The 26,776-nt window shown below is 42.7% G+C and overlaps 3 protein-coding genes across 3 annotated transcripts; all 3 read left to right on the top strand.

The window, feature by feature from the left end:
• Positions 1–3,067: 3,067 nt before the first annotated feature.
• On the top strand, positions 3,068–4,492 carry LOC4326830 (protein SRC2). The gene has a single exon (XM_015787050.3). The coding sequence runs from the start codon at positions 3,186–3,188 to the stop codon at positions 4,260–4,262; it is 1,077 nt and encodes a 358-aa protein (XP_015642536.1). The 5' UTR covers positions 3,068–3,185; the 3' UTR covers positions 4,263–4,492.
• A 2,305-nt stretch (positions 4,493–6,797) lies between these two features.
• On the top strand, positions 6,798–11,127 carry LOC4326829 (autophagy-related protein 18a). Its single transcript, XM_015765710.3, has 4 exons — positions 6,798–7,795; positions 9,870–10,071; positions 10,620–10,746; positions 10,834–11,127. The coding sequence occupies exons 1-4, from the start codon at positions 6,848–6,850 to the stop codon at positions 10,928–10,930; spliced, it is 1,374 nt and encodes a 457-aa protein (XP_015621196.1). The 5' UTR covers positions 6,798–6,847; the 3' UTR covers positions 10,931–11,127.
• Positions 11,128–13,681: 2,554 nt separating this feature from the next.
• On the top strand, positions 13,682–15,129 carry LOC4326828 (glutathione S-transferase 3). Its single transcript, XM_015765711.3, has 3 exons — positions 13,682–13,927; positions 14,038–14,086; positions 14,533–15,129. The coding sequence occupies exons 1-3, from the start codon at positions 13,766–13,768 to the stop codon at positions 14,985–14,987; spliced, it is 666 nt and encodes a 221-aa protein (XP_015621197.1). The 5' UTR covers positions 13,682–13,765; the 3' UTR covers positions 14,988–15,129.
• The last annotated feature ends 11,647 nt before the right edge of the window (positions 15,130–26,776 follow it).

Raw genomic sequence — 26,776 nt, 5'->3', positions numbered from 1 at the left:
TAGATGATATGTTTTATGAAAAAACTTATATACGAAAGTTGCTTAAAAATATCATATTAATCAAATTTAAAAAATAGCTTGTTCCATTTTACGTGTGTGGAGTATTAGTTACCACCCCAGGGAGTTGAACACAATATTAGGGTATGTTTGGAAGCTTTTAGGAGCTGCAACTTCTTGCATAATAAAAACTCCCTAAGTAATCTAACTTTTTATCTACATCCTTATAAGCTAGTTATCAAATAGTTGCTTCTAACATTAAGCTTCTCCAAACAGGGCCTTGATATGTATTCTCGATAGTCAATGTTCCTACACGCTTCCCAAACTGCAAACTGGTGTGTTTTTTTAAAAAAAATATATATAGATAAGCTGTTTTAATAGTTCATATTACCCTATTTTAAAAAAAGTCTAATACTTAATTAATTATATGCTAGTGAGTCGCTCCCTTTTACGTGCATGGAGGATTACTTACCAAACCAAACTACCAACACAGCCTTAATGCATCATGCATGACATGCTACTAAGGGGTTGTTTGGTTCCCGGTCACACTTTATCATTGCTTGCCAATAAAAGTTGTCATACATTGCGTAAGGTGAGGCGATTAAATTGTTAGCTGCAACTTACTAAGGGTCTGTTTGGTTGTTGTCTAACATTGCCATAACTCAATTTGCCATAGATGTGGCATGGCAAACAAAGTGCGGCCAACAATTTGCTGGCTACAAGCGTAGCAATGTTTAGCTAGAAAATGAGTATATGACATGTAGGCCCATGAAACAAGAAAATGTGGCTTGCCACAACTGAAACAAGCAACCAGACGCTAAGCTAGCAATCTGTGGCATGTCTAACATGTGGTGTGGCAATGTATAGCACCAAACCAAACAGCCCCTAAGTCTAAGGGAATCTTGCCACACTTTTTTTTTATCGTTGACATGTGGGATCCAATTTATTGGAAAAGAATCTTGCCACAACTATGGCTACAAACAAACTCCTTTCAAATTTACGCAAAGTATGGCTTGCAACCAAACACATCCTCAGTTTTCGTGAAATCCTTCAAGCTGGCTCGTGATCATAAACTACTTGTAAACCAGTCAAGTTTTCTCAAAAAACACTATCTAAAATTTAAATCCTGACAAAATCTAGTCGAATTTCATGATGATCAACGGTTTTCGTCAAAACCGGCCGGAAGCGGTTTACGAGACATTGCTCAATAGCAAGAAACTACTCTTGATTCTCTTTCAACTACAAATGTCGTGAGTAGGATGCCATAATTGCCATTGAACCATCTGCATAAGCGGGACTTCTGAAATAACCAGTTCCTATTTCCCTATCCTTTGTTGCCTTTGCTGCTTGTTAGATTTTGGATCAAGCTGTACTTCCAGAGTTCCAGGGACTTCACATTTGGTCAGCATTATTGCTCTTGGCTCTTGCATCTGCTAACCACCTATGTTCTCTCTTAATGATGAAACTCTGTTGTTCTACTGGCTGGTTCTCACTTATGGTATTTATGCTCAACTCCATAGCCCATATTGATGTCACATTTTTCAGTTTGTATTGTACATTTCCTTTGACATCTCTCATATGCTAGGCAAACAAAAAACGAGTCGCATGTGCTACATGACATTCGGCAAGAATTATTGCACTGCCATCGGCATCAAACGTTGCTTCAAATATTCAGCTTTCCTGGGCGAATACTTCAATGTTCTAGAAGGGAGACCCTGAATTTTCTGCACAGTAGCTGTTTTGACGCCACCTTACTTTGACGATGTTGGTGAAGCCTGACGGGCATACAAATATACTACAATCCAATACTCCTAATGTCCTCATTATCTTAAAAAAAAGAGGCAATTGCAAATTTACTATTACTTAGAATCGTTATTGCTAGACTGCCATTAGAAAATTATAAAAATATCACTAGAATTATCATTCGAGTAGCATCTTTGCAAAATTGAAAAAATCGGTGGCAAATTTACAAATGCCCCCACCCAAAAAAAAAAAACTCCTACTGTCCTACAAACAGAGATTACAACAATATAACTTAGTGGGATCAGGGACTAAAATCTTAGTGTATGTCATATCAAATGTTTGGACACTAACTAGAAGTATTAAATGTAGACTAACGATAAAACCCATTCCATAGCCATGGACTAATTCGTGAGATAAATCTATTGAGCCTAATTAATCCATGATCAGCCTATGTGATGCTACAGTAAACATGTGCTAATTATAGATTAATTAGATTTAAAAAATTTATCTCGCGAATTAGCTTTCATTTATACAGTTAGTTTTATTATTAGTCTAAGTTTAATAATTCTAATTAGTGTCCAAACATCTGATATGATAAGGGCTAAAATTTAGTCACTAGATCCAAACACCACTTTAAAATCTTCCTTATATGATATGTTTAAAGAGTTATTTACCGCAACTGTAATTGAGATGGTTTTGAGATTTCATCAGCAAGTTCGTCGCGATGAGCAGGAAGAAGTGGAGACAAGAAACAACACTAGCTTAGCTACAGTGCGGAAAAGAAGTGGATAGGCGCATCAACGGTCCACAGGAGAGGCAGCGTCTTGCCCGCGTCGCCTTTTTTCCTTAGCCTGCAAGAGAAGGCGATTCGCGGCCACACGATTTGGCTGCTGATGCTGTGGTCAACGCGCGGGAAAGGGGCGCCTTCCGTGGACCGGTCGTACGCGGCGACGCCCACTGACAGGTGGGCCCCACTGCGCCGAACTCTGCGGGCGCACGGTAGGCTTGGCTTCCGTCCACTGCCCCCCCTATCCCGGCGCAAACACTGACGAATCGGTCCCACCGTTCGATGGGCCCCACGTGTCATACATGCCCGCCTTACTTCGCGCGTCTTACTTCCGCGTGTAACGAGATCAGCCTACCAGCATGACGCGTGTTCGCGAAGGACCTGCAACCTTACTAGACAGTGTCACTGACAATGTGGGTCCGTCGATCACCTGGGTCCACACGTCAGTGTCTAATCCAGAATACGCGTACGAGAAATATCCAGGTAACCTCCTCCAATTCCCCACTCCTATATAACATCGCGCCGTCTCAAAAATCCCCCAACAACGGGAGTCGTCGAATTCGGATACAAATCTGATCAGTTCGATTTCGATCGAATTTCACCCAAAGTCCACACAAACTTTCGATTCGATTTCTCCGATCTCGCAGCGGTGGCGGCCATGGCGCAGAGGACGCTGGAGCTGACGCTGATCTCGGCCAAGGATCTCAAGGACGTGAACCTCCTCTCCAAGATGGAGGTCTACGCCGTCGTCTCGCTCTCCGGCGACCGCCGCTCGCGGCAGCGGATCGCCACCGACCGCGCCGGTGGCCGCAACCCGGCGTGGAACGCCGCCCCGCTCCGGTTCACCGTCCCGGCCTCCGGCGCGGGTTCCCTCCACGTCCTCCTCCGCGCCGAGCGCGCCCTCGGCGACCGCGACGTCGGCGAGGTCCACATCCCCCTCTCGGAGCTCCTCTCCGGCGCCCCCGACGGCGCCGTCCCCGCCAAGTTCGTCTCCTACCAGGTCCGCAAGATCTCCTCCGGGAAGCCACAGGGCGTCCTCAATTTCTCCTACAAGATCGGCGAGGTAACCCAATCCGGCTCCTACCCTGGTGCCTCTCCTCCGGTCGCGTACGGCCAAGCTCCACCGGCGCCAGCTTACCCGCCCTCCGCCGCCGCCGCCGCGGCCTACCCGCCCCAATCCACCTACCCACCACCGACCGCCTACCCAACGGCAGCGAAGGCCGATGGGTCAGCCGCCGCGGCCTACCCACCCCAGTCCGCCTACCCACCACCGGGCAAGGGAAACGAGCCATCGACGGCTTACCCACCTCCCGCCGGCTACCCGCCGGCGACCGGAAGTAGTAAGCCGGCGAAGGCGGGTGAGCCGGTGACGGCGTACCCAGCCGCCGCGGGGCCGAGCACCGCCGCGCCATACGGCACGGCGCCACCGCCGCAGTACGGCTACGGGTACCCGGCCCAGCCGCCGCCGCCGCAAGCCGGCTACGGCTACCCACCCCCGCCGCCGCAAGCCGGCTACGGCGGCGGCTACGGCTACCCGCCGCAGGCTGGGTACGGCGGCTACCAGCAGCAGGCCGTGAAGCCGGCGAAGAAGAACAACTTCGGGATGGGACTCGGAGCCGGGCTGCTCGGCGGCGCGCTCGGCGGCCTCCTCATCGGAGACGCCATCTCCGACGCGTCGGCGTATGACGCCGGCTACGACGCAGGGTTCGACGACGGCGGTGGCTTCGATTTCTAGATGACACAGATCGATGCAATGGGTGATCTTCGTATAATCTCGTATTGGTTTTTGTTTTGAATTTTGTTTACTGCCAGGACCAAATTATGGATGATGTAAATAGGAGTTTAATTGACACCATATATATGTGGTGAAGCTATGTGATGGAGTACAAATATGAGTCAACTGTTGTTTTTTTTGTTTTTGTTTTTTTGAATGAATTAAGCGCCTAATCGGAATCTTTCATGACCCGCGGCTCTGGTTTGATTACTTGTTCGTTCATCAACTTGATCAATTATTGCTTGTTTCAATTGAATGGTACAAGTTGCATAGGGCAATTTGAAGCGGCAATAATGATTTGGTGGTTCAGTCTTTTTAGAGGATTGACATTGCTGCATGCCGTGCTTTTCAAGTTGAATTTTAATTTAGGATTGGAAAATTGTGATGGGCATCTTGCGCAGCTGCTTCTGAATTCTGATGGGGGGTTTTAATCCAAGTTATAACAAAAGGTGGTAGAATTACGCTGCAAAATGATGCCAAGGTCAACCTGAGTACGATCTTGTTCTTTTTCCTGAGAGTGATGGTTTTCTTATTTGTTACATCTGATTGTCTTCCTGGAGGATTGACATTGCTGAATTCCCTGCTTCAAATTGAATTTCTTATGCACCCAATTTATGATCGAGCATCTTACCCTGCTTCTGAATTCTGATGGCCAGTGCGTTAACCCTAGTTATGCTAGGGATTAACGAATCAACACAACCTAGACAAAAGAAGTGCTAGAATTACGCTCCTAAATTGGACGCCAAAGTCGAGCTTTTTTCTGAGAGCAATCAGTGAAGTTCCAGGGGTTTCTTGTGGCATTTTGAGTTTCTTATTTATCTCACAGCTCTCAAAGAACTAATCAGTATTTGACCTGAGTTTAGCATTACGGATTAGCTAACAAAGCGTGATAAACATGATTGCCACGACTGTCATGACAACCACCACCTCCATCTCTAGGTGCCATCAATTGAATTCTGCCATTACACACTTTTGCGGCTATCTTTAATAGTAATGCTGATCTAATTATTTTCTAATCTAGCGGTGTGATATAGAGTAACAAACTCCCTCCATCTCGGGGGCCATCCAAGTCAAATGATTATTTTTCTGAAATTCTTTCGATTCAATTTTGTATTCAATCATCACGCGCGACGGTTGAATTGTACCGTACCGTTGCAATTACCATTGCTAACGATGATGACATAATTATTTTCTAACCAACAACACGGTTCTTCGTAAGGATGATATAGATACGAAGACGGCGAACCCACATCACCTAATGATTTGCTAATCACCAATGTCTATGCATGCATAGTACTCCATCCGATCCATTAAAAAACAAATATAAGCATGAGATGTGCCACATATAAGTACTAAGAATCCGAAAAACTTGTTCGGATTAAGTCTTTGAATGTGTTACGGCTTATATTAGGTTTATTTTTATAGTACGAAGAGAGTACATCGCAATCAGCTCTAGCTGCGTTGGGTGGATTATTTGACTTTTTTTTTAAAAGGGTATGAATAAATGAATTAACTTATATAGAGAGAGTTTAAAATTTTGCACTAGAAATTTATTATAGAGGTTTTTATTCTTACTAAATGCAATGTTTAAAAGCCTAAGAAATGTGCAAATCCTATGCAGCGGCGTAGCCTCACAAATCACACTAGAGAACAAGACAGTTCGGGTTTTGGTAGCTACAGCTTATTCTAGAATCTTTGGTTGCTAGAAACTCTCGTAATCAGTTCAGATTTTCACTTAGATTATGGGAAGCTGTAATTGTAGAATAAAAAAATAAACTAAAAGCTAGAAACTAGTCTCACCGGTTGCTTATCAGAATTTTAAACTCCCCCAAACAAAACCTTCATCTATTGAGTACTCTATTCGATTCAAAAATATAAGAATCTAGTATCGGATGAGACACTTCTACTACGAATTTGAATATACAATGGCCGTGTTTAGTTCACCCCCAACTACCCCAAACTTACAACTTTCCATCACATCATATGATATAAAAAACTTTTCTACACATATAAACTTTCAATTTTTTTTTCAAACTCCCAACTTTTCCCAAACTTTCAACTTTTTTCAGGAACTAAACACACCCAATATATCAAGATCCGTAGTATTAAAAAAATGTTCCACTTAATTTTAGATTCGTATATTTTTTTACGGAGGGAGTACTCCTTGTTAATTCCATCCTGCCCAACTATTCACAACGTGTGTGCGTGGCCGTAGAGCTATCGTACAAAACATACGTACTCCTACATGAGAAAAACCCGTACGCCACGAACGAGATGCGCCGCCTGCCTTCCCCTCCACGCCAACGCCAACCCGATCCCCATCGCAACGCACGGCAACGAACAGGCCAAGCTAGCTTCGCTTCGCTTGCCGGTTCACCTCACCTCACCACCGAACCCCACTCGATGGCATTCTCGTGAATAACACCCAACTCCGGCTCCGATTCACCGACCGCATCAGCTACGTCTACCCCCACACCCGCGCGTGAGTGACCCCCCGCAACCTCCGACTCCACGAGCTCTCTTCCCCCACGCTTCCGATTCTGCCCATGGCGACGCCGCCGCACGACGCCTCGCCGGCCCCACCAAACCCTAACCCCGTCTCCGACGACCCCCCGCCGCCGCCGCCGGTGACGGAGACGAAGCCGGAGCCGGAGCCGCCTCTCCCCACCACCTCGATCGACCCCACCCCGTCTGGCGACGAGGAGAGCGGCGATGACTCCTCGTCTTCTGTCTCATCCGCCTCGTCTACTTCGCCCACGGCCGCCGCGGCTGCTGCTGCTGCGGGAGGTGGAGGTGGAGGTGGAGGCGAGAGGGCGGCTCCCCACCCGGCGGCGAAGGATCTCCTCCATATCTCCTTCAACCAGGACTACGGCTGCTTCGCGGCGGGGACCAAGTCGGGCTTCCGCATCTACAACTGCGATCCATTCCGCGAGATCTTCCGCCGGGACCTCGGGGCCGCGGGGGACAACGGCGTCGGCGGTGGAGGAGGAGGAATCGGCGTCGTGGAGATGCTGTTCCGGTGTAACATACTGGCCCTCGTCGGCGGCGGAGACGCCCCTCACTACCCGCCTAACAAGGTGATGATCTGGGACGACCACCAGAGCCGGTGTATCGGGGAGCTCTCCTTCCGCTCCCCCGTGCGCGGTGTCCGCCTCCGCCGCGATCGCATCATCGTGGTGCTAGAGAACAAAATCTTCGTCTACAATTTCGCGGACCTGAAGCTTGTTCACCAGATCGAGACGGCGCCTAACCCGAAGGGCCTCTGCGCGGTTTCGCAGCAGCCCGGATCGATTGTGCTGGTTTGCCCTGGTGCACAGAAAGGGCAGGTTAGAGTGGAGCACTATGGTGCCAGGAAGACCAAATTCATCAATGCGCATACTTCCCGTGTCGCGTGCTTTGCATTATCACAGGATGGGAGGCTCATTGCTACTGCCAGCACCAAGGGGACACTTGTTAGAATCTACAATGCTGCCGAGGGCAATCTCCTGCAGGAAGTAAGCTCCCCAAAACATTCATTTAGATGAACTTGTATACTTTGACTGTCAATGCTAGAATTGATTAACGCACTATAATTTAGGCTGAATGCATATAAAACACATTGCTGTTAAGCAACATTAGTATACTATAACCTTTCTAAGTTGTTATGTGTGACATTACTCTAGTTCATGAAAAGCTTCATATTTTGTACAAGACTGCCCATGGTGAATAATTGGTTGAAGCATTATAAAGCCGATGGCGGATGTTTTTTTGCTTTAACATATATCAGCAGCAATTTTTGCTGTGTTTATGCTGCTGCATATCATACTGCAATTTTTCAAGCTCTTTAAATGAAATGACAGTGAATACCTACTGATTGCTTCAATTTACAAATCAGGAAATTTTTCTAGCCATTGTTCTAATTATTACAGTTCTAGATATACTAGAGTTGAATGAATAACCCAACCCAAGCTTTGTGATGCCCTATCCTGTTTCCCTTCTTCCATTTGAAACTTATGGCACATCCTGTCTCCCTTTTTCCACCTGAAACTTACAGCTTAGAAGGGTAAGGATTTATAACTGGATGCGTGCTGAATGAGTCATATGACATGTCGCTTTCCAACTGCGCTCCCTTCTTTTGGAAAAATAACATACTACCTCTGGCCATCGTTATTTGACACCGTGTGTCATATATCAGTGACCGGAGGGAGTACTTCATTTCACTTCGCAAGTCTGTAGGACTCGAGGTGCCAAACATTGGTAGTTGGACCAAACAATAGTAGGCCTTTTGTTTCTCGGATGTTTTAGTAGTTTTGGGTGCTGCTTGTCATAGTTCTTGAGGAAATATGGTCCTTTCAAGTATCAATAAAGCGCATAACCTTTAGCTGATGATATGGTCTGAACCATTTCCTCAGTAAAATAGATATATGCTGTATATCAACGTTGGGGTTTTGGAGTCAAGATGGCTATTTATTGATATGGTGGATTCTACAAAGTAGTAAGATCACATGGAAATGTAATGCTAGAATCATCTGGAGTGTTCTGTTATCCTCCTCTGCTCTTAAATCAAGACGTGTAGCCAGTAACTTTCTTACATGTACCATTTGCTTTTCCTTTTTTTGGATGAAGATTCCAAAAAAGATGTTAGATTGAATGTTCTTGGGTGTATCTGAAAAAGATGTTAGATTGGTTGGAATGTGTTCTAGTTACCATTGAATGACTTAGTACCCTGTAACATGCGGCTCTTTGTTTTTAGATCAGATAAGGACCATGTCAGTCATAAATACAGAGCTAACACAGTTAACCAGATTAGGGCGGAAACAGAGATGATATATGTAATGTAGTGTACGAATAACATAGCTCAACCAGTCAACATGGCCGGGATGCAGTAACAGAAGTTTTTACTAGCTATGATAAATTTAAACCTTCAAAATACACATTGAAAGGCACATCTCACCAGGCTCATCAAACTAGATACAGTATTGTTTAATTTTGAGGGCGTCTAGAGCGATGTTAAGAAACAAAGATGTATGAATATGCTTATATCTAAACACCACATAGCTCAGAACATGTCATTCCACCAGACAGGTATATCTAAATCCAGTAAAAAGTATCTGGAATACACAAGGGCAGATTCCTGAATCAAATACTTGATCCCGTCCACATTCATATATATGTTAATGAATCTAGATATATATGTGTGTCTAGATTCATTAACATATATATGAATGTGGGCAATGCTAGAACGTCTTATAATATGAAACGGAGGGAGTATCAGTTTTATTCTTTATTCAGATTTCAATTTTTTTTATCAACTTGTAATTTATTGTGCAATCAACTTTTGAGCTTTACTAGCTTGATTAAATTCTACTTGCGGGAGACTAAATGCATTGCATCTTGCTAGTATATCACATAATAAGAACCTATATATACCAGTAAGTACTTACCACATAAGAAGATGTGTATGCTCTTGCTCTTGTCAGTTTGCTAATTTTTAATCATTATTAAGCTTACGGCATGATGAAGTTTTGCCATTTTATTTTTATTTATAGGAATTTGTCAATTAATATTTTCTGATTTCTTCTGTTATAGGTACGGAGAGGTGCTGATAGAGCAGAAATATATAGCTTGGCGTTCTCCAACAATTTGCAATATTTGGCTGTATCAAGTGATAAAGGAACAATACATGTGTTCAATCTAAAGATAAATGTTGGATTAACCACGAATGATAAGCCCCTGCCTGCTCCAGATCCTGATGTTCCACATATCAGTCCATCTCTTTCTTTCATTAAGGGTAACTATATCTCTCCATCCACTTATATATATACTTTTGTGGTTGAATGTTTCCATGTTTGAAAATAGTGATATACTGCAATCATATGCAGCTCTCCTGTGTATTCGGAAGAAAAGAACAATGATATATATTCCTTTAATTTGCTTTTGAGGCCCATCTTTGCCTTTTAAGTTTCATTTTTAGAAAGCAAATGATAAGGACTTTTAATATACATCAATATGTTCGTCTCTGAATTTTCATGGTATACTAATCCCATTATTAATAACTTGTATCCTAGTATCTTCTCCTTTTTGCGCATTTGTTGTTGCCCTTGCTGGAAGCCTGAAATCAACACTGTATGAATGGTCTTATGATTTTTTTATTTATTTGTACCCAAGTACTGGTTGCATCTTCAAAGTTCATGATATATAGGTACCCGTTTTGTGTCATTATTTGGTTAAGGTTACATGTTTACAATGATGAAAAATGCTGTTTTTCTGGTTTTGGTTGGATTGCATGTTACTCTTGGGTTAGCTCATTTTCACACATTGATTTTCTGTTGCTGTCAGGTGTACTACCAAAATATTTCCACTCGGAGTGGTCTGTAGCTCAGTTCAGACTCCACGAGGGGGAGCAATATATTGTTGCATTTGGCCATGAGAAGAATACCGTGGCAGTTGTTGGCATGGATGGAAGGTATGTGCATCAGGATTGAACATTCGTTGTTGCTTGTTGGAATTCCTTACTACAGGTTTGATCTTATATACCTTCCGTGTGTTACAGCTTCTACCGATGCCAGTTCGACCCTGTAAACGGAGGAGAGATGCTGCAGCTGGAGTGCTACAATTTCCTAAAACCATCATCGGATCAACCACAGTAGCAGCCCAAGCAGCGGATCTGTTTTTCCTCCCTTGTATCGGGGTTGTACAGTATCTGTGTGCCCTCTCGATTATTGTTATTATTTGTAAATATATCTTAGTGGTGATTCTACAAGTATGCTCTGTTGAGGGTTAAAAGAACCCTTGTGCAGATGGACATAATAATATTACTCCCACGTTAGCAAATGCTTTCACGATTCATGTTTCTCTATTATCCTGAAAAGTTCATCCAGCAGCTGACGGCTCGTTGTTCCCCGTTGAGAATAAATTGCCAAGTGAGGGAGCGGGTGTAAGTTTCTTATGCCATTTTGCTGTGTGTTCCTGAAGCAATTGGTTGCGTGTTGTGTTTCCATGGAGCCTGATTGAGAGTTTCGTGATCAGAAGGTATATGTAGCGGGGACTTCGTCCAATTGTCCATCCTCTTTCTCTAGTAAGTAATTGGCATATCCTCCTACTTGTACAAGTTGGCTGGGTCGCTAGTTGTCGGGTGAGTTGGTTACTTGGCTGGCGTTTAATTTGGCTGGCTGGCTATCACGTTTCTCTGCCAGGGCCTGGGTCGCAATTCGCTAATCGACGGTACGTCGCGTGTAGCTTTCTCACTCGTGTGTCTCGTGATACGTCGTTTATCTGACACTCCCATATGCCCGTCATCTACTTGGTTACAGTAACTACCTCAATCCGAGCATAGGCCGTGTTTAGTTTTCCCCCTATTCTCAACTTTCCATCACATCATATCACATCAAAAACTTTTCTACACACATAAACTTCCAACTTTTTTTTCAAACTCCCAACTTTCTTCAAACTTCAAACTTTTTTTTAAGGAACTAAGCACACCAAAATCCCTAAGACGAAGGTATTATATATTCACTTCGTATCAAAATATAATCATGTCTTATTTACTCCTAGTTTATTATATTTTGAGATAGAAGAAGTGATATGTATCCCCCATGATAGTACATAGTAATAAACATCCACATACCGATGCATCTATACACAAGGTTGTCAGGATCGGGATACTAGGTAGTATCGTTTTGCTCAAAGTAATATCGTATCGTAGTATCGGGATACTATGAGATTTTTTTTAAGTTTAATTAATATTTATATTAATTATATATAGCCATTCTATATATAAAAAAAATATGTAGTAATGATATATGTCATGCAAATGGAGACATTTATCAAGAGAAACCACGTTGGTTTTGATATATCTAACTGATTTTTATATAAATTTGAGCATATTTAGTTACGTTATTTTCAAACCAAGTTATTTTAAATAATATTTTGTAGTATCGTAGGGATCGTAGAATCGGGATACCACCTAAGATTTCGTAGGATCGTGTATTAATGAATAGTAGGATCGAAATACTATGAAAATTAGGATACTAGGTGGAATCGTTATCGTTTCGGCTTGATAGGATCGTAGTATCGTAAGATATTAGGATACAAATCGGGATAATGACAACCTTGCCTATACATATGATTACCTCAGTTATTAAATATGAGAAATTCTAGTTAGTACATAATATATGTCCACGTACTGCCGCACCTCTACTTCTGACCGTTATTTTCTATGTCCTTAAATATAAGAAATTTTAATAAAAATATGAACGAATTTATAACTAAAATTCCTAATATTTATAGACGAAGAGAATACTTCTACCATTTTTTCGATCAAATATCCAAAAATCTGATTGTCGCAGGCAATATGACGAAGATCTCGTAGAGCATCCCGACCCACATCCCCGATGATTGGTGTTTCATTTGTCTCATATAACTAAACCAAGTATAAATGTGACATATTTTAATAGTACAAATTTAAATAGATAGTTGCTCAGATTTTTAGTTCTAAAACATACCATATCTGTATTACTCTCCATTCCAAAACAAACCCAGCCTAATTGGAAATGTGACATTAACTAGTCCAACAAATCTAAATATATGCATGTCTAAGTTTATTGGATTAGGTAATATTTTATCTCTAATTAGATTAAGGCCCTGTTTAGATCACACCTCAAAATTTTTCACCCTGTCACATCGGACGTTTGAACACCTGTATGAAGTATTAAATATAGGCTAAAAAAAACTAATTACATAGATTGCAACTAATTTGCGAGACGAATCTTTTAAGCCTAATTGCTCCATGATTTGACAATGTGATGCTACAGTAAACATTTGCTAATGACGGATTAATTAGGCTTAATAAATTCATCTAGTTGTTTACTAATGGATTCTGTAATTAGTTTTTTTTATTAGTACCCGAACACCCGCATATGATACCCTATGTAATACCCGATGTGATACAGCAAAACTTTACCCTCAGATCTAAACACCCACGGTCCACGGACGGAGGGACTGGAAAAAAAAAGATAAAACCTAGGTTTCCGTGTCCAACGTTTGACTGTCCGTCTTATATGAAATTTTTTTATAATTAGTATTTTTATTATTGTTAAATGATAAAACATGATCAATACTTTATGTATGACTTGTCTTTTTAATTTTTTTATAATTTTTTTAAATAAGACGAACGGTTAAACGTTGGATTTTTTTTTTCCGACGGAGGGTGTACTACGTTTACGCACGCATTCAACGCTCGCGTGCGTGCAGTGCCGTGTGTGGACCGGTCCTCTCAGTAGTCCTCACACCAACGACGCTCCCCCGCTGGCCGCTGCATCCGCGGCTCATCAATCGCACTCCTCCAACCTACCACTGTCCGCCATTACATTACAAACCACACTGCGCGCCATCAATTCTCCGATCCCATCTCGCTCTCGCCATCTGCTGCTTGCCACCACCACATCGTCGCCGGCGGCGAGAGTGGCCTGGAGAGATCGTCGGCGATGGCGGGGGAGGGGAGGAAGCTGCGGGTGTACGGGATGGCGCTGTCGGCGAACGTGGTGCGGGTGGCGACGGTGCTGAACGAGAAGGGCCTCGACTTCGACCTCGTCCCCGTCGACCTCCGCACCGCCGCCCACAAGCAACCCCACTTCCTCGCCCTCAACGTACGTACTTGCCTTTTGCCCTAATTAACCGCCATCCATATGCTTATTTTGCCCTAAATCCTCTCGGAATCTCACATCTTCGTCAACGTTCTTTTTTAATTTTTTTGCAGCCTTTCGGCCAGATCCCCGTGCTGCAGGATGGAGACGAAGTCCTGTACGGTAAGAAACCGGCTAATTATAGTCCCCCCTTTGAACGAAGAAACTATAGAGAAATTAATTTTGTAAGATTCGACTTGTAGTTTTTCTTATATGATCCTTCGAAACAAAGTATTGGAGCTAGCTGAGCTTCCAAATTCTATAAAAACCCTAAAGAATGTTTCAGTGCATCTATAGATTTTAAATAAAATTAACAGAAACTCCTAGAAAATATTATTTGATCAATCCTATCACTAGTATCCAATTCATGTATTTTCCTGCGGTCTACTAAAATGGCATTCCTGTTTTTTTTTTTTCAGTTTTCCTATTCACCGTTTTGTCAATCATACGTCTAAAGTAACAACTGAATTACCAAATCATGTTCCTTCTGATTTAAGTGAACTTTTTTTTAACAGAAAACCGGTTGATTTTACTATGCATTGATTTAATTATAGTTAATTAAATTGCAGAGTCCCGCGCGATAAACCGGTACATCGCGACCAAGTACAAGGCGGAGGGCGCCGACCTTCTGCCGGCGGAGGCGTCGCCGGCGAAGCTGGAGGTGTGGCTGGAGGTGGAGTCGCACCACTTCTACCCGGCCATCTCCGGCCTCGTCTTCCAGCTCCTCATCAAGCCCCTCCTCGGCGGCGCCACGGACACGGCCGCCGTCGACGAGCACGCCGCCGCGCTGGCACAGGTGCTCGACGTCTACGACGCCCACCTCGCCGGCAGCCGCTACCTCGCCGGCAACCGATTCTCGCTCGCCGACGCCAACCACATGTCCTACCTGCTGTTCCTCTCCAAGACGCCCATGGCGGAGCTCGTCGCGTCCAGGCCGCACGTCAAGGCGTGGTGGGACGACATCTCCTCGCGCCCGGCGTGGAAGAAGACCGCCGCCGCCATCCCCTTCCCGCCGGCCGCCTGACCGCCGCCGCCGCTGCCGCCTCGCCGGCCGGTGCCCGCATGGATATGGGACGATAAATAATTTTTTTACTACTCATTAATGTACGCCGTTAATTATATGTCAAATACTGTGCTCGCGTTTTATCAATTCACATGCTTTGAGATGTGGAGTGACTCTAGTAAGGGTTGTTTAGGTCGCGAAATGGAAATTTTTGGGTGTCATATCGGACGTTTGACTGTCCGACCGGATGTCAAAAGGGGTTTTTGACACGAATGAAAAAACTAATTTTATAAACTTGACTGGAAACCGTGAGACGAATTTATTAAGCTTAATTAATCCGTCATTAGCATATGTGGGTTACTATAGCACTTATGGTTAATCATGGACTAATTAGACTCAAAAGATTCGTCTTGCGATTTTCATGCAAACTGTACAATTAGTTCTTTATCTATATTTAATGCTCTATACACGTGTTCAGAGATGCTCACAGTTGTAAATGGAAAAAAAAATGGAAATTAAACAAGACTTACGATTTAAACGGTGGATGTAATGGGTGGATTTTAATCCATTTTCTAAACGAAAGAGTGAGATTTAAATTGTGATGCTCACAGTTGCTATCCACTCGTTTAATTGAAATTTATGAGCAGTTTAGAACTAATCGTTTGTCGGCAAACGATTAGTTCTGCGAATTGACGTCGACGAACATAGTTCTATGAAATAACATTGTTTTCTCTTGACCGTTCGAAAAAAACAATGTTTTTTCTTTCCCTTTTGAAATCACATGTTTCTCTGTTCTCACTGATGGGCCTTGGCAGCATGGTTTATGGGCTGTTACAACCATGGTGTGCTTACTAAATGGGCCTTCTTTTGAAACATTTCACGAGGAATCCATCCATTTTTGTCGGAAAGGAGGTATTTGTATTGCATCTTCCAAAATTTAAGGAGCAACGTTCTAGCTGCACAACGCTCCGATAGCATTTTATTTTTTTTCCTCTCTGAGGGGAATATATAATTGGGTGGCGCATCCATTCTAATAATTACTTCACGTGTCAATGTGCGTCCAAATTTCATAAAATCTTTTTTCGATCGCCAGGATGAAAAGAAAAAAAATCATATATACTCGAGAATTTTCCTTTCAGAAAAATATTCACGGGAGAATCTATATATGCAATATTCTAGCTAAGCTCTGGTTTGTGGCAGCCGAGCTCTGCTTATCACCAATCGGCAGATAGATAGATTCACGTGCTGGCCGATTTGGGATAAACGATGATGATTCCCTAATTTCTTATTTTTTTAGTTTTGCTTTTGGAAAATGTAGGCTAATGTGTATCCAACAGATGGAATTAATTCATTCACCTTTGTCCAATGAGGAAAACTTTCTTCATTCATTTAGGCTTTTCTGTGGGCGGACAAATTCGTGATTCCACCATGGTATGGGGGATTTATTCTGTGGAAAAGGAGAAAAAAACCCATTCTCAAAGTTATCACAACATGTACATAATATTTTTTTCATGTTGTCTATCTAGATTTCCTTTTTCACTAAGCGTATATACATTTTTCACTTTCCAGAATGTAAGACATTTTGTTCCGTTGAGCCAAAACGTTTAGCAACAATTATTGCATTATCATGTAACTTTTGCGACACAAATTAGAGTCGTATTGAAAATAATTTTCTTATAATTATGCCTTCGCATCTTATGACTAATATATTGATAAAATAATTATTAGTTAAAGTTTTATCTAAATGAAACAAAATAATACAATATATTAGTAAAGCGATTGTTAATACTTCCCTTGGTGTACTCATCTAGTCCAAAATATAGCAATCTATTAGATTATATATTATTAATGTTATGTCCAATGCAGTACTACGATGTTATATTGATATATTTTAGGAGGGAATACGGGACTACGTGAGATAAATTGCAAAAATCTCTTAGGCCGTGTGTTTAGTTCCAAAATAATTCTTCAAACTTTCAACTTTTCCATCACATCGAAACTTTCCTATACACACAAATTTCTAACTTTTCCATCACATCGTTCCAATTTCAACCAAACTGGTATGAACTAAACAAAACATTAATCTAGGTCAGAGAAGTTTTTTTTTTTTTAAAAAAAGTAGTAGTGTACAGTGCCGTGGATCGCTAAACAGTGTAGCCGTGACTGATTAATCAGTCCGACTGCGACAACTCGTGCAACCCGTACGACTGTCAATTAAAGGGGGTCCCCTTCTTGGCGTCATGTAGGGTTTCCAAAGATCTCCATCTATACTGTTGCCACGTCAGAGCCGAGTCACAGTAAAAAAATGGTCACCCATTGGTAATTAATTAATATTGATCATTGTGTGTACATGCATGCCGAATGGTCGACTGATCGAACTACAGTTTTTTTGCACAGATTCATGCATGGATGCATCTATGCAGCGTGATCGATGTAGTACAAATACAGTGGCTACTGCAGTCACATGCGCACGTAAAAGACTGTGCGTGTACTGTGTAGTCCACTTAAGGATCAGGGCACGCACATGTCAAACAAACAATGGAAACCATACATGCAAGCTCCTCATATTAGAGCAGGTACAATAAAGGGCTATAAGCCAGTTATAAATATATTTTAAAGAGATAAAAGAAGAGAGAAGAGTAGCGGACTATAGATCTATAGCCAGCTGCAGTACAGACTCCAAGACGTAATGTGTGTATGACAGGTGGGACCAGGTATTAATAGTATTTATATAAATGGCTATGTCAATGAGAAGCCGATGTCAAAGATGATGGTCGATAGTGGGGCTGCAGTAAATTTGATGTCTTATACTACGTTCAGAAAGTTAGGTAGAACTACCGATGATCTCATCAAGACGAACATGGTGCTTAAAGACTTTGGTGGCAACCCATCGGAAACAAAGGGTGTTCTGAATGTAGAATTGACAGTCGGCAGTAAAACTATCCCTACCACATTTTTTGTCATCGATGGGAAATGTTCTTACAGCTTGTTGCTCGGAAGGGATTGGATTCATGCCAATTGTTGTATTCCTTCGACCATGCACCAATGCTTGATTCAATGACAAGGCGACAAGGTTGAGATTGTGCCAGCCGACAGGTCAGTTAATGTTGCCAGTGCCGATCTAGCTCTTTGGGAGATGGATGGCCTTGATTGTTTATCCGGGAAGATTTGGATTGGAGATTTTCTAAAAGTGTCCGATTCTGATATATATCCGATTGAAGATGAAGAACCCAAGCTATTATTTTGAGGGCGTCGTGGAGGGTTCAAGCGTCTACGCCAAGGACACGGTAGATGATCTCGATGACAAGCAAGGTCAGGGTTTTATGTCGGCCGATGATTTAGAAGAAGTGGATATAGGTCCGGGTGATCGACCAAGGCCGACATTCATTAGTAAGAATTTGTTAATAGAATTTAGAACCAAGTTGATGGAGCTTTTGAAAGAGTTTAGAGATTGCTTTGCTTGGGAGTATTATGAGATGCCAGGACTCAGCCGATCGATCGTCGAGCATCGATTACCTTTAAAACCAGGGATTAGACCACACCAGCAGCCTCCGAGGAGATACAAAGCCGATATGCTTGAACCTGTCAAGGCTGAAATCAAACGTTTGTGTGATGCTGGTTTTATTCGTCCTTGCCGATATGATGAATGGGTTTCTAGTATAGTTCCTGTTATCAAGAAAAATGGTAAGGTGAGGGTCTGCATTGATTTCAGGGATTTGAATAAAGCTACCCCGAAGGATGAATATCCGATGCCAGTGGCCGATCAGTTGGTTGATGTTGCTTCAGGACATAAGATACTAAGTTTTATGGATGGGAACGCGGGGTATAATCAAATCTTTATGGCCGAAGAAGATATCCATAAGACGGCCTTCAGATGTCCTGGTGCAATCGGCTTATTCGAATGGGTTGTAATGACTTTCGACTTAAAGAGCGCTGGAGCTACGTACCAGAGGGCTATGAATTATATATATCATGATCTGATCGGATGGTTGGTTGAGGTCTATATTGATGATGTGGTTGTTAAATCCAGAGAAATAGAGGACCACATAGCCGACTTGAGAAAAGTTTTCGAGAGGACTAGGAAGTATGGTCTGAAGATGAATCCGACAAAATGTGCTTTTGGTGTATCGGCTGGCCAGTTCTTGGGATTTCTTGTTCATGAGAGGGGGATTGAAATACCTCAGAGGAGTATCAATGCGATCAAAAAGATTAAGCCTCCGGGAAACAAGACAGAGTTGCAGGAGATGATCGGCAAAATTAATTTTGTTCGAAGGTTTATTTCTAATTTGTCTAGAAAATTGGAACCTTTTACACCATTGTTAAGATTGAGAGCCGATCAGCAATTCACTTGGGGGTAGAACAACAGAAAGCTTTGGATAATATTAAAGAATATTTAAGTTCTCCTCCAGTATTGATTTCTCCACAAAAAGGGATTCCTTTACGGTTATATTTGTCGGCCGGTGATAAGTCAATCGGCTCGGTCTTGATTCAGGAGCTTGAAGGAAAAGAGAGGGTTGTGTTTTATTTAAGCCGTCGGCTCTTGGATGCAGAAACAAGGTATTCTCCTGTGGAGAAATTATGTTTGTGTTTATATTTCTCTTGCACTAAGTTGAGGCATTACTTGTTGTCCAATGAATGCACTGTGGTGTGTAAAGCCGATGTGATTAAGTACATGTTATCGGCTCCGATTTTAAAAGGGAGAGTTGGCAAGTGGATATTTTCTTTAACGGAGTTTGATCTTCGGCACGAATCACCAAAGGCGATTAAGGGACAGGCTATAGCCGATTTTATTGTGGGTCATCGTGATGGTTCAATCGGCTTGGTTGACATTATGCCTTGGGTATTATTCTTTGATGGATCTGTATGCAGTCATGGTTATGGTATCGGCTTGGTTATAATTGCGCCTTGGGGGGCAAGTTTTGAATTTGCCTATGCTATTACACACCATGTGACTAATAATCAGGCTGAGTATGAGGCGGTTTTAAAAGGGTTACAGTTGCTTCAGGAAGTTGCAGCCGATGCTATTGAAATCATGGGTGATTCGTTGTTGGTGATTAGTCAATTGGCAGGAGAGTATGAATGCAAGGATGATACATTGATGGTTTATTACGAAAAGTGCCGAACGTTGATAAGTGAATTTCGGCTGGTGACTCTGAGGCACATATCTCGAGAACAGAATATAGAGGCTAATGATTTGGCTCAAGGAGCGTCGGGATATAAGCCAATGACAAAAGATATCAAGATAGAGATTGCTACAATTACAGCCGATGATTGGAGATATGATGTGTTTCAGTATTTATAGAATCCATCTCAATCGGCTTCACGGAAATTGCGTTATAAGGCTTTGAAATATACTTTATTGGATGATGACCTCTATTATCGGACGATTGATGGGGTGTTGCTTAAATGTTTGAGTGCCGATCAGGCAAAAGTTGCAATCGGCGAAGTTCATGAAGGGAAATGTGGTACACATCAGTAGGCTCATAAAATAAAGTGGTTGCTCCGACGTGCTGGATATTTTTGGCTGACAATGCTGGAGGATTGTTTCAGATATTATAAAGGTTGTCAAGATTGTCAGAAATTTGGAGCGATCCAAAGGGCGCCGGCATCGGCTATGAATCCTATTATTCAACCGTGGCCTTTTAGAGGTTGGGGAATTGATATGATCGGTATGATTAATCCTCCCTCGAGTAAAAGACATAAGTTTATACTGGTGGCAACCGATTATTTTACCAAGTAGGTAGAGGCGATTCCGTTAAAGAAAGTTGATTCTAGGGATGCTATACAGTTTGTTCAAGAGCATATAATCTATCGATTTGGTATTCCTCAAACTATTACGATTGATCAAGGTTCAATTTTCGTATCTGATGAGTTTGTTCAATTTGCCGATAGCATGGGGATTAAATTGTTGAATTCTTCACCATATTATGCACAAGCTAATGGGCAGGCCGAGGCATCTAATAAGAGTTTGATCAAGTTGATTAAGAGGAAGATTTCTGATTGTCCTCAGCAATGGCATACTCGGCTGGCTGAAGCATTGTGGGTTTATCGGATGGCTTGTCATGGGTCGATACAGGTTCCTCCTTATAGACTTGTTTATGGTCATGAGGCTGTTTTACCATGGGAAGTTCGAATCGGCTCGAGGATAACAGAGTTGCAAGATACTTTAACAGCCGATGAGTATTATAACCTTATGGCCGATGAAAGGGAGGATCTGGTTCAATCACGGCTACGAGCCCTTGCAAAGGTTACTAGGGATAAGGAGCGGGTTGCCCGGCATTATAATAAGAAGGTAGTACCCAAGGACTTTTCGGAAGGTGAACTTGTATGGAAGTTGATTCTGCCGATTGGGACTCGGGATAGCAAATTTGGCAAGTGGTCGCCGAATTGGGAAGGACCGTTCCAAATTCATAAGGTAGTGTCTAAGGGAGCATACATGTTGCAAGGACTCGATGGAGAAGTTTATGGCCAAGCTCTAAATGGCAAATACTTGAAGAAATATTATCCCAGTGTTTGGGTTAATGCATGATCGGCTAGTGTTGCCGATGCATGATAGCCGATGTGTTTGCATCGCCTTGAGATGGCCGATATTGTTATATCGCCCTTAGTTGCTTTTCACTATTGTAATCGGTTGTGGTCTGCCGATGTACAAATGGCCGATATTGTTATATCGCCCTTAGTCGTTTCTATAATTTTGTCAATGTTTTCAACATTGTAAAATTAGGGGGGCACATACATAGAGAATTGCAAAGAAAATTGAGAAAATTGAAATTTTTGAACAAGCTGGCACAAGGATGGCAGCAAAGTAGCCGATTATAACAGTTTTCTACAGACTATTACATGGAAATCACTGAGACAAATATCGCTGGATAGCCGATATAGCCCTTTGCCTAATTTGATCTATTTCTTCGATAGCTTGGGCGTCTTGAGCATCGGTTCCAGGAATAACTTTCAAGGATTTAGTCATCTCAGCAATGTTCTTTATAGCTGATTTTAGCCTTGCCTTCTGTTCTTCGACAGCTTGCGGGAGATCGGCTAACTTCTTGTGCTCCAGTTCAGCATTGCACTCTTGAAGTTGTGCCAAGAGTTCAATCTTGCGAGCTTCAAGCCGATCAATATTAGATTTGATCGGGCCTTCAGATAACTAATCAAGCTTGGCTTTCTCTTCATGAACACGCTGCCGATTGGTTTGGATTGTGGCCTCGATGTCCCTGCGCTCCCAGTGATCGGCTAACCTCTGTCTGGCTTTCTCTAGTTTGAATTGATGCTGCTCAAGGTAGACAGCTGGAGTAAGAGCATCAACTAATTCGTCTGAAAGAGAGGCTTGGATATCTGCAAATCTTGCCCGGATCGAGCCACAGTTGGTCACCGGGTTATCTAGTGATGCTCCTAGCCGATGGGAGATGTCTTTGAGTGTTTTCTTCACATCATCGAGCAGGAGAGCTATCGCTCTACTTGTGGTGTCTTCTTCTGTTTCATCGAGGTAATCTTTGATGTCAAAGGAGAACAGATCGGCTAAGACCTGCAAGAGACAATATCATGGATGATTAAGGATCAAGATATGATTGGCCGATCTCAAATTTATGTTAATAAAACTTACTGGAATAGTAGGTGTGGCTAATTGTTCCTCCTCTTCAACATGATGACTGCCTGCAGCCGATGGAGTGCGGCCGCCTGATTCTGCCTGCACAAGAGGGGAAGAAGGAGGAGGAGGCTGCTAAAGGGATAAATATTAGATATAATCAGCCCAAATCAGTTAATGAGATGATAAAAGTATCTTACTGGAGGAGCTGGTTTAAGGGTTGGAGTAGTCGATCTCTTCCTCACAGCAATTTTCTTTCTCTATATTTATTAAAATTATGAGGAATCGACTATAAAGTGAATGACTGCAAAAGTGGACAGAGAAGGTTGCTTACCTTTGCAAATTGAGCTGAAGCAGAAGGGGATGGAGGAGCCTGCTTAGGTGAAGCCGATGGTGTTCTTTCAGTATCGCTTATTTCGGCTGCAGCTTGGTCGATGTCTTCCTCGATTTCTTCTTCATCCAGAGCTTGTTCAATGGATGGATCTAGGGCAGGTAGATCGTTAGCTGGCTTAGCTTTCTTTGTCTTAGCCTTATTCTTCGGAGTCGGGGCTGAAGTATCTGCAGCCGATGATCTGGTTCTCCGCTTCTTGCCGGCATCGGCTGGTTCTCTGATGAGTCCTCGGGGAAGTGCTGAGGTCTTTGGGGCATTGTAGCCGATGGCAGAAGGAGATGGCCCACCTCCATTTGGAATCAGACCCGGAGCATACTTAATGACCTTGCCGCTATTGCTCTGGTGAGGAGGAGAAGATTCTGTTGTCTGCAAAACAGAAGAAAAGTTAGTCAAGGTTCAAATCGGCTGATTGACTATTCAAGCAAGATTGAAGAAATGAAGATTAACCTGAGGGATAGCATCAGGGAATAAGTCTGTCATGTACATGGAAGCTGATTGATGGAACAGATGCAGCTTCCACGCGCCCCACCATCTGTCAAATGCCCTGCTCCTGAACCTTGCCAGCTTTATGTTCTCGATACTGCCCAACGGAGGTCAAGGGATGTTCAACAGCCGATCCATCATTAAAGTTGAGGAGATGTCGCCTCTGCATTGGATCTTATCGGCAAAGTACAGGCCGATTGGCAATTGTCCCATTCCAAGTTGTCTGGCCGATGACATCGGATGATAAAACTCATAGGAGACTTGGATATTTCTCCCTTGATGGATGCCGACTGGAAGGATACATGGGCTGATAGCAGTAGTAATGATTTCTCTGGATTGCTGAAACTTTTCATGATTAATATCCTCGAACCTGAAATCGGCTGGCAGTTCGAAATCCATTGAGTCGGCATAGAAGAACCAAACTCGGGCATCTTTTTGGAATCCATCATAAAAGCTGAAGAACCAGTCCTTTAGAAGTTCAGCCGATAACTTTGCTCCTGCATCGGTTGGTGTAGATGCATATTCTCCGTATGACATACATCTGCGATGGGTGCGTTCTTCTCCATCATCTTCCACAATCGGCTCCAACCTTGGAAATTCAGCTTCTGTCACAGATGGCCGATTGACAACTTTCATGACTACCAGGTTCAGCGAGGATTGCAAGAGCCACCATGGTCCACCTGTTCCAACCACTGAGCCGATAATTATCTTGGCCGATGCGTTGTTTAATATCTGGTATAGATAGCCGAGAAGGATTTTGCCTAAGGGAAATTGTTTCTTCGTTACTAGAGCCTCAGCTAAGAATTGCCAGTTGGTTGTAGGACCGCAGCTTGATCCGCAGAAAAGGAATTTCTCCAACCACATCAGCAAAAAAGCTACGTGCTCTCTGGGAGTGACTGGCCCTTTGCCCATATATGCTGTGATATATCCTGACCAACCCCCAATGCTCTTAGTTTTGAACTCAAAAGTGTTCTTGGTGTTCAGGTTCATGGGGTTAGCTGATGAGGTTACATCTAGGCCAGTAAGCATGATAATATCCAGTAGCGTTGGGGTCATCGGCCCTTGGTTGAAAAGAAAAGCATTGAGGGTGTTGGACCAGAAATAAGTTGCAGCAGCCATCAGGGGTTCATCTTTGGCCGAATATGCTACTGTGAGGGCTAGGGCTTGGCTGATTCCGATCTCATCCCAATGGGCTTGTTTGCTGGCCGATATCCGCTTGTACCATACAGGCCAGCTTTTCTCCAGGGAAGGCCAGGATTTGAAGGTGTTTTTCCAATGGCTTGTTTTTGGATTGGTCGACCTAAAAGGGATTCTGTTGGTTTCGGCTATGATAAACTCAGTGGGGTCTAGATTGCCGATTGGACCGAGAAAGTATTGTTGGTCATGCAACAGACTGGGAACCGCAACAAGATTGGAAAGATGCTACAAGAATAGAGAAGAAGGAAACAAGATAAGGTGAGCGAAAACCGGTCTGATGAACGGAAAAGGGGATCTAGCCAATGGGGACTTACCTCAGCATATTCGGCTGATGATGCGGCGGTTGGATTGGTGGAGGTCGACATCGTCGCGGGTGAAGATCTGGCCGGGAGTGGAATCGCCTGGAAATCGCCCTGCGCGTTGAGGAGGTCGCCGGAGAGAGAGGACGGGATCTGTTTAAGCGGTGAAAACGAAAATCACGGCGTGAAGATTCTTTGGGGCAACGGTTAGTATTTAAAGTAGAGCGATAACGGACGGGAAAACAGCAAGTGCGAGTTTCTCTCAGAGTCGGTATATGGCAAATCCGAAACATTATCCAATATTCCGGACTTGGGGGGCATGTGTTAACAACCAAATTTGGTAAATTCTATCACTATTGGCATCGGAGGTGAAGATCAGATCGAAGTGGAATCCAAGATGAAGATCGTTGCGGAAGCAGAGTAAGAATCGGCTGCAGTCCAAATCGGCTAAGGTCAGGTCGGCAGAGTTCGAGTCGGACGGGGTTAGCCAATACAGCCGATTCTGATAATATGACTCGGTGTACGTCATCGGGTTCAAGTTGATGTGCTTCAAGATGATTGCCATGCATGGATAGAGTCCTGGGAAGGCAATTGTATCTATTAATTAGGATATTCTATTTAATTTCCTTAGAGATATGTTTGGGCAAAAGTCTGCCGTAAAGACTTATGATATCTTAGAGTTTGTTAGAGATAATAGTCGTGTCTGTTATGAACGTATCTTGTAATTCTCGGGTATAAATAGACCCGAGTCCTATGTAAAAAAAAGAGACATCCAATACAATCTCGGCGCATCGCCACCCTTTATGCTTTACTTTTATTTCGACGAGTTCGTGCTCTCGGGTTGAGCTGCATCGGTTTCGATCTTCAACAAGAGGTAAAGCTTGTCATGACGACTTATGTTCTCAAGATTAGTGCTTCCATCTTTATGACACTCTAATCTTGTCTATATAATTCATCGAGTTATCATATATCTCACATAATCTTCGATAATATCTTCATCTAATCTGTAATCGGCTAACATCTGTTAATGGAAGGCAGCCGATTAGGTTAGACAATGATGTTAACTTAGACTATGTGATATATCTACCACTCTATGAAACTTCCAGCGGCTTGATTGTCCAGATATTGTTTTTTCTTTTCATACTTAATGCTGCATCAGTTGAGTTTGATCTATTAAGTCGTGCTTAGAATTGCAATCTCTAGCCCGCTTTCTGGTTGCTGATTAGGGTAGTATCGGAGTTTCAGCCGATCTTATCTGATTTAACTACTTTTATTCTATATGCTTGATCTATATGTTAAATCTGCCCTTTATGTTAAGATCTTGTCGCATCAAAGAATATTAAGCTAGTATATTCTACTTGCTTTAAAATCTTAGTATAGAGTAGTATCGGAGTATTAGCCGATACATGCTAGATCCACCTAATCGGCTATGCTATGAATGTATATAATCCTACTATTAATATATATTTCGATCTAAGTGATTTATACTGTCTCGGGAAGGCGACCGATCTATCCCAATCATTTGATTTAAGTATATATCGATATAAGGATTATATATCATTAATATCTACAGCCGATCGAGTAGATTTAGTTCTGGTTGCTTATTGATATTTGTCGATCGATGTACACATGACACCGGCTTGAAATAAATGATGTGTCATCGGCACCTAGCTGATCGACTATCATTTATAGGATTAATTGTGGTTTCTTTGTTCTATTTCTTGTTGATTGCAAGATCAAATCAACTGGCACGCTCATACATTCGAAGGCGAGCTTTGGAACTGCACTGGAGTTAAGCAGATCTCACAGGCCTCGTGTTTTCTGTCAACAATACCCTTTGTGAATGGAGATAGTTCCA

This window comes from Oryza sativa, chromosome 1, assembly GCF_034140825.1.
Source record: "Oryza sativa Japonica Group chromosome 1, ASM3414082v1".
NCBI lineage: Eukaryota > Viridiplantae > Streptophyta > Magnoliopsida > Poales > Poaceae > Oryza > Oryza sativa.
The sequence above is the reverse complement of the archived record's forward strand: the minus strand, read 5'-3'. Positions and strand labels throughout refer to the sequence as shown.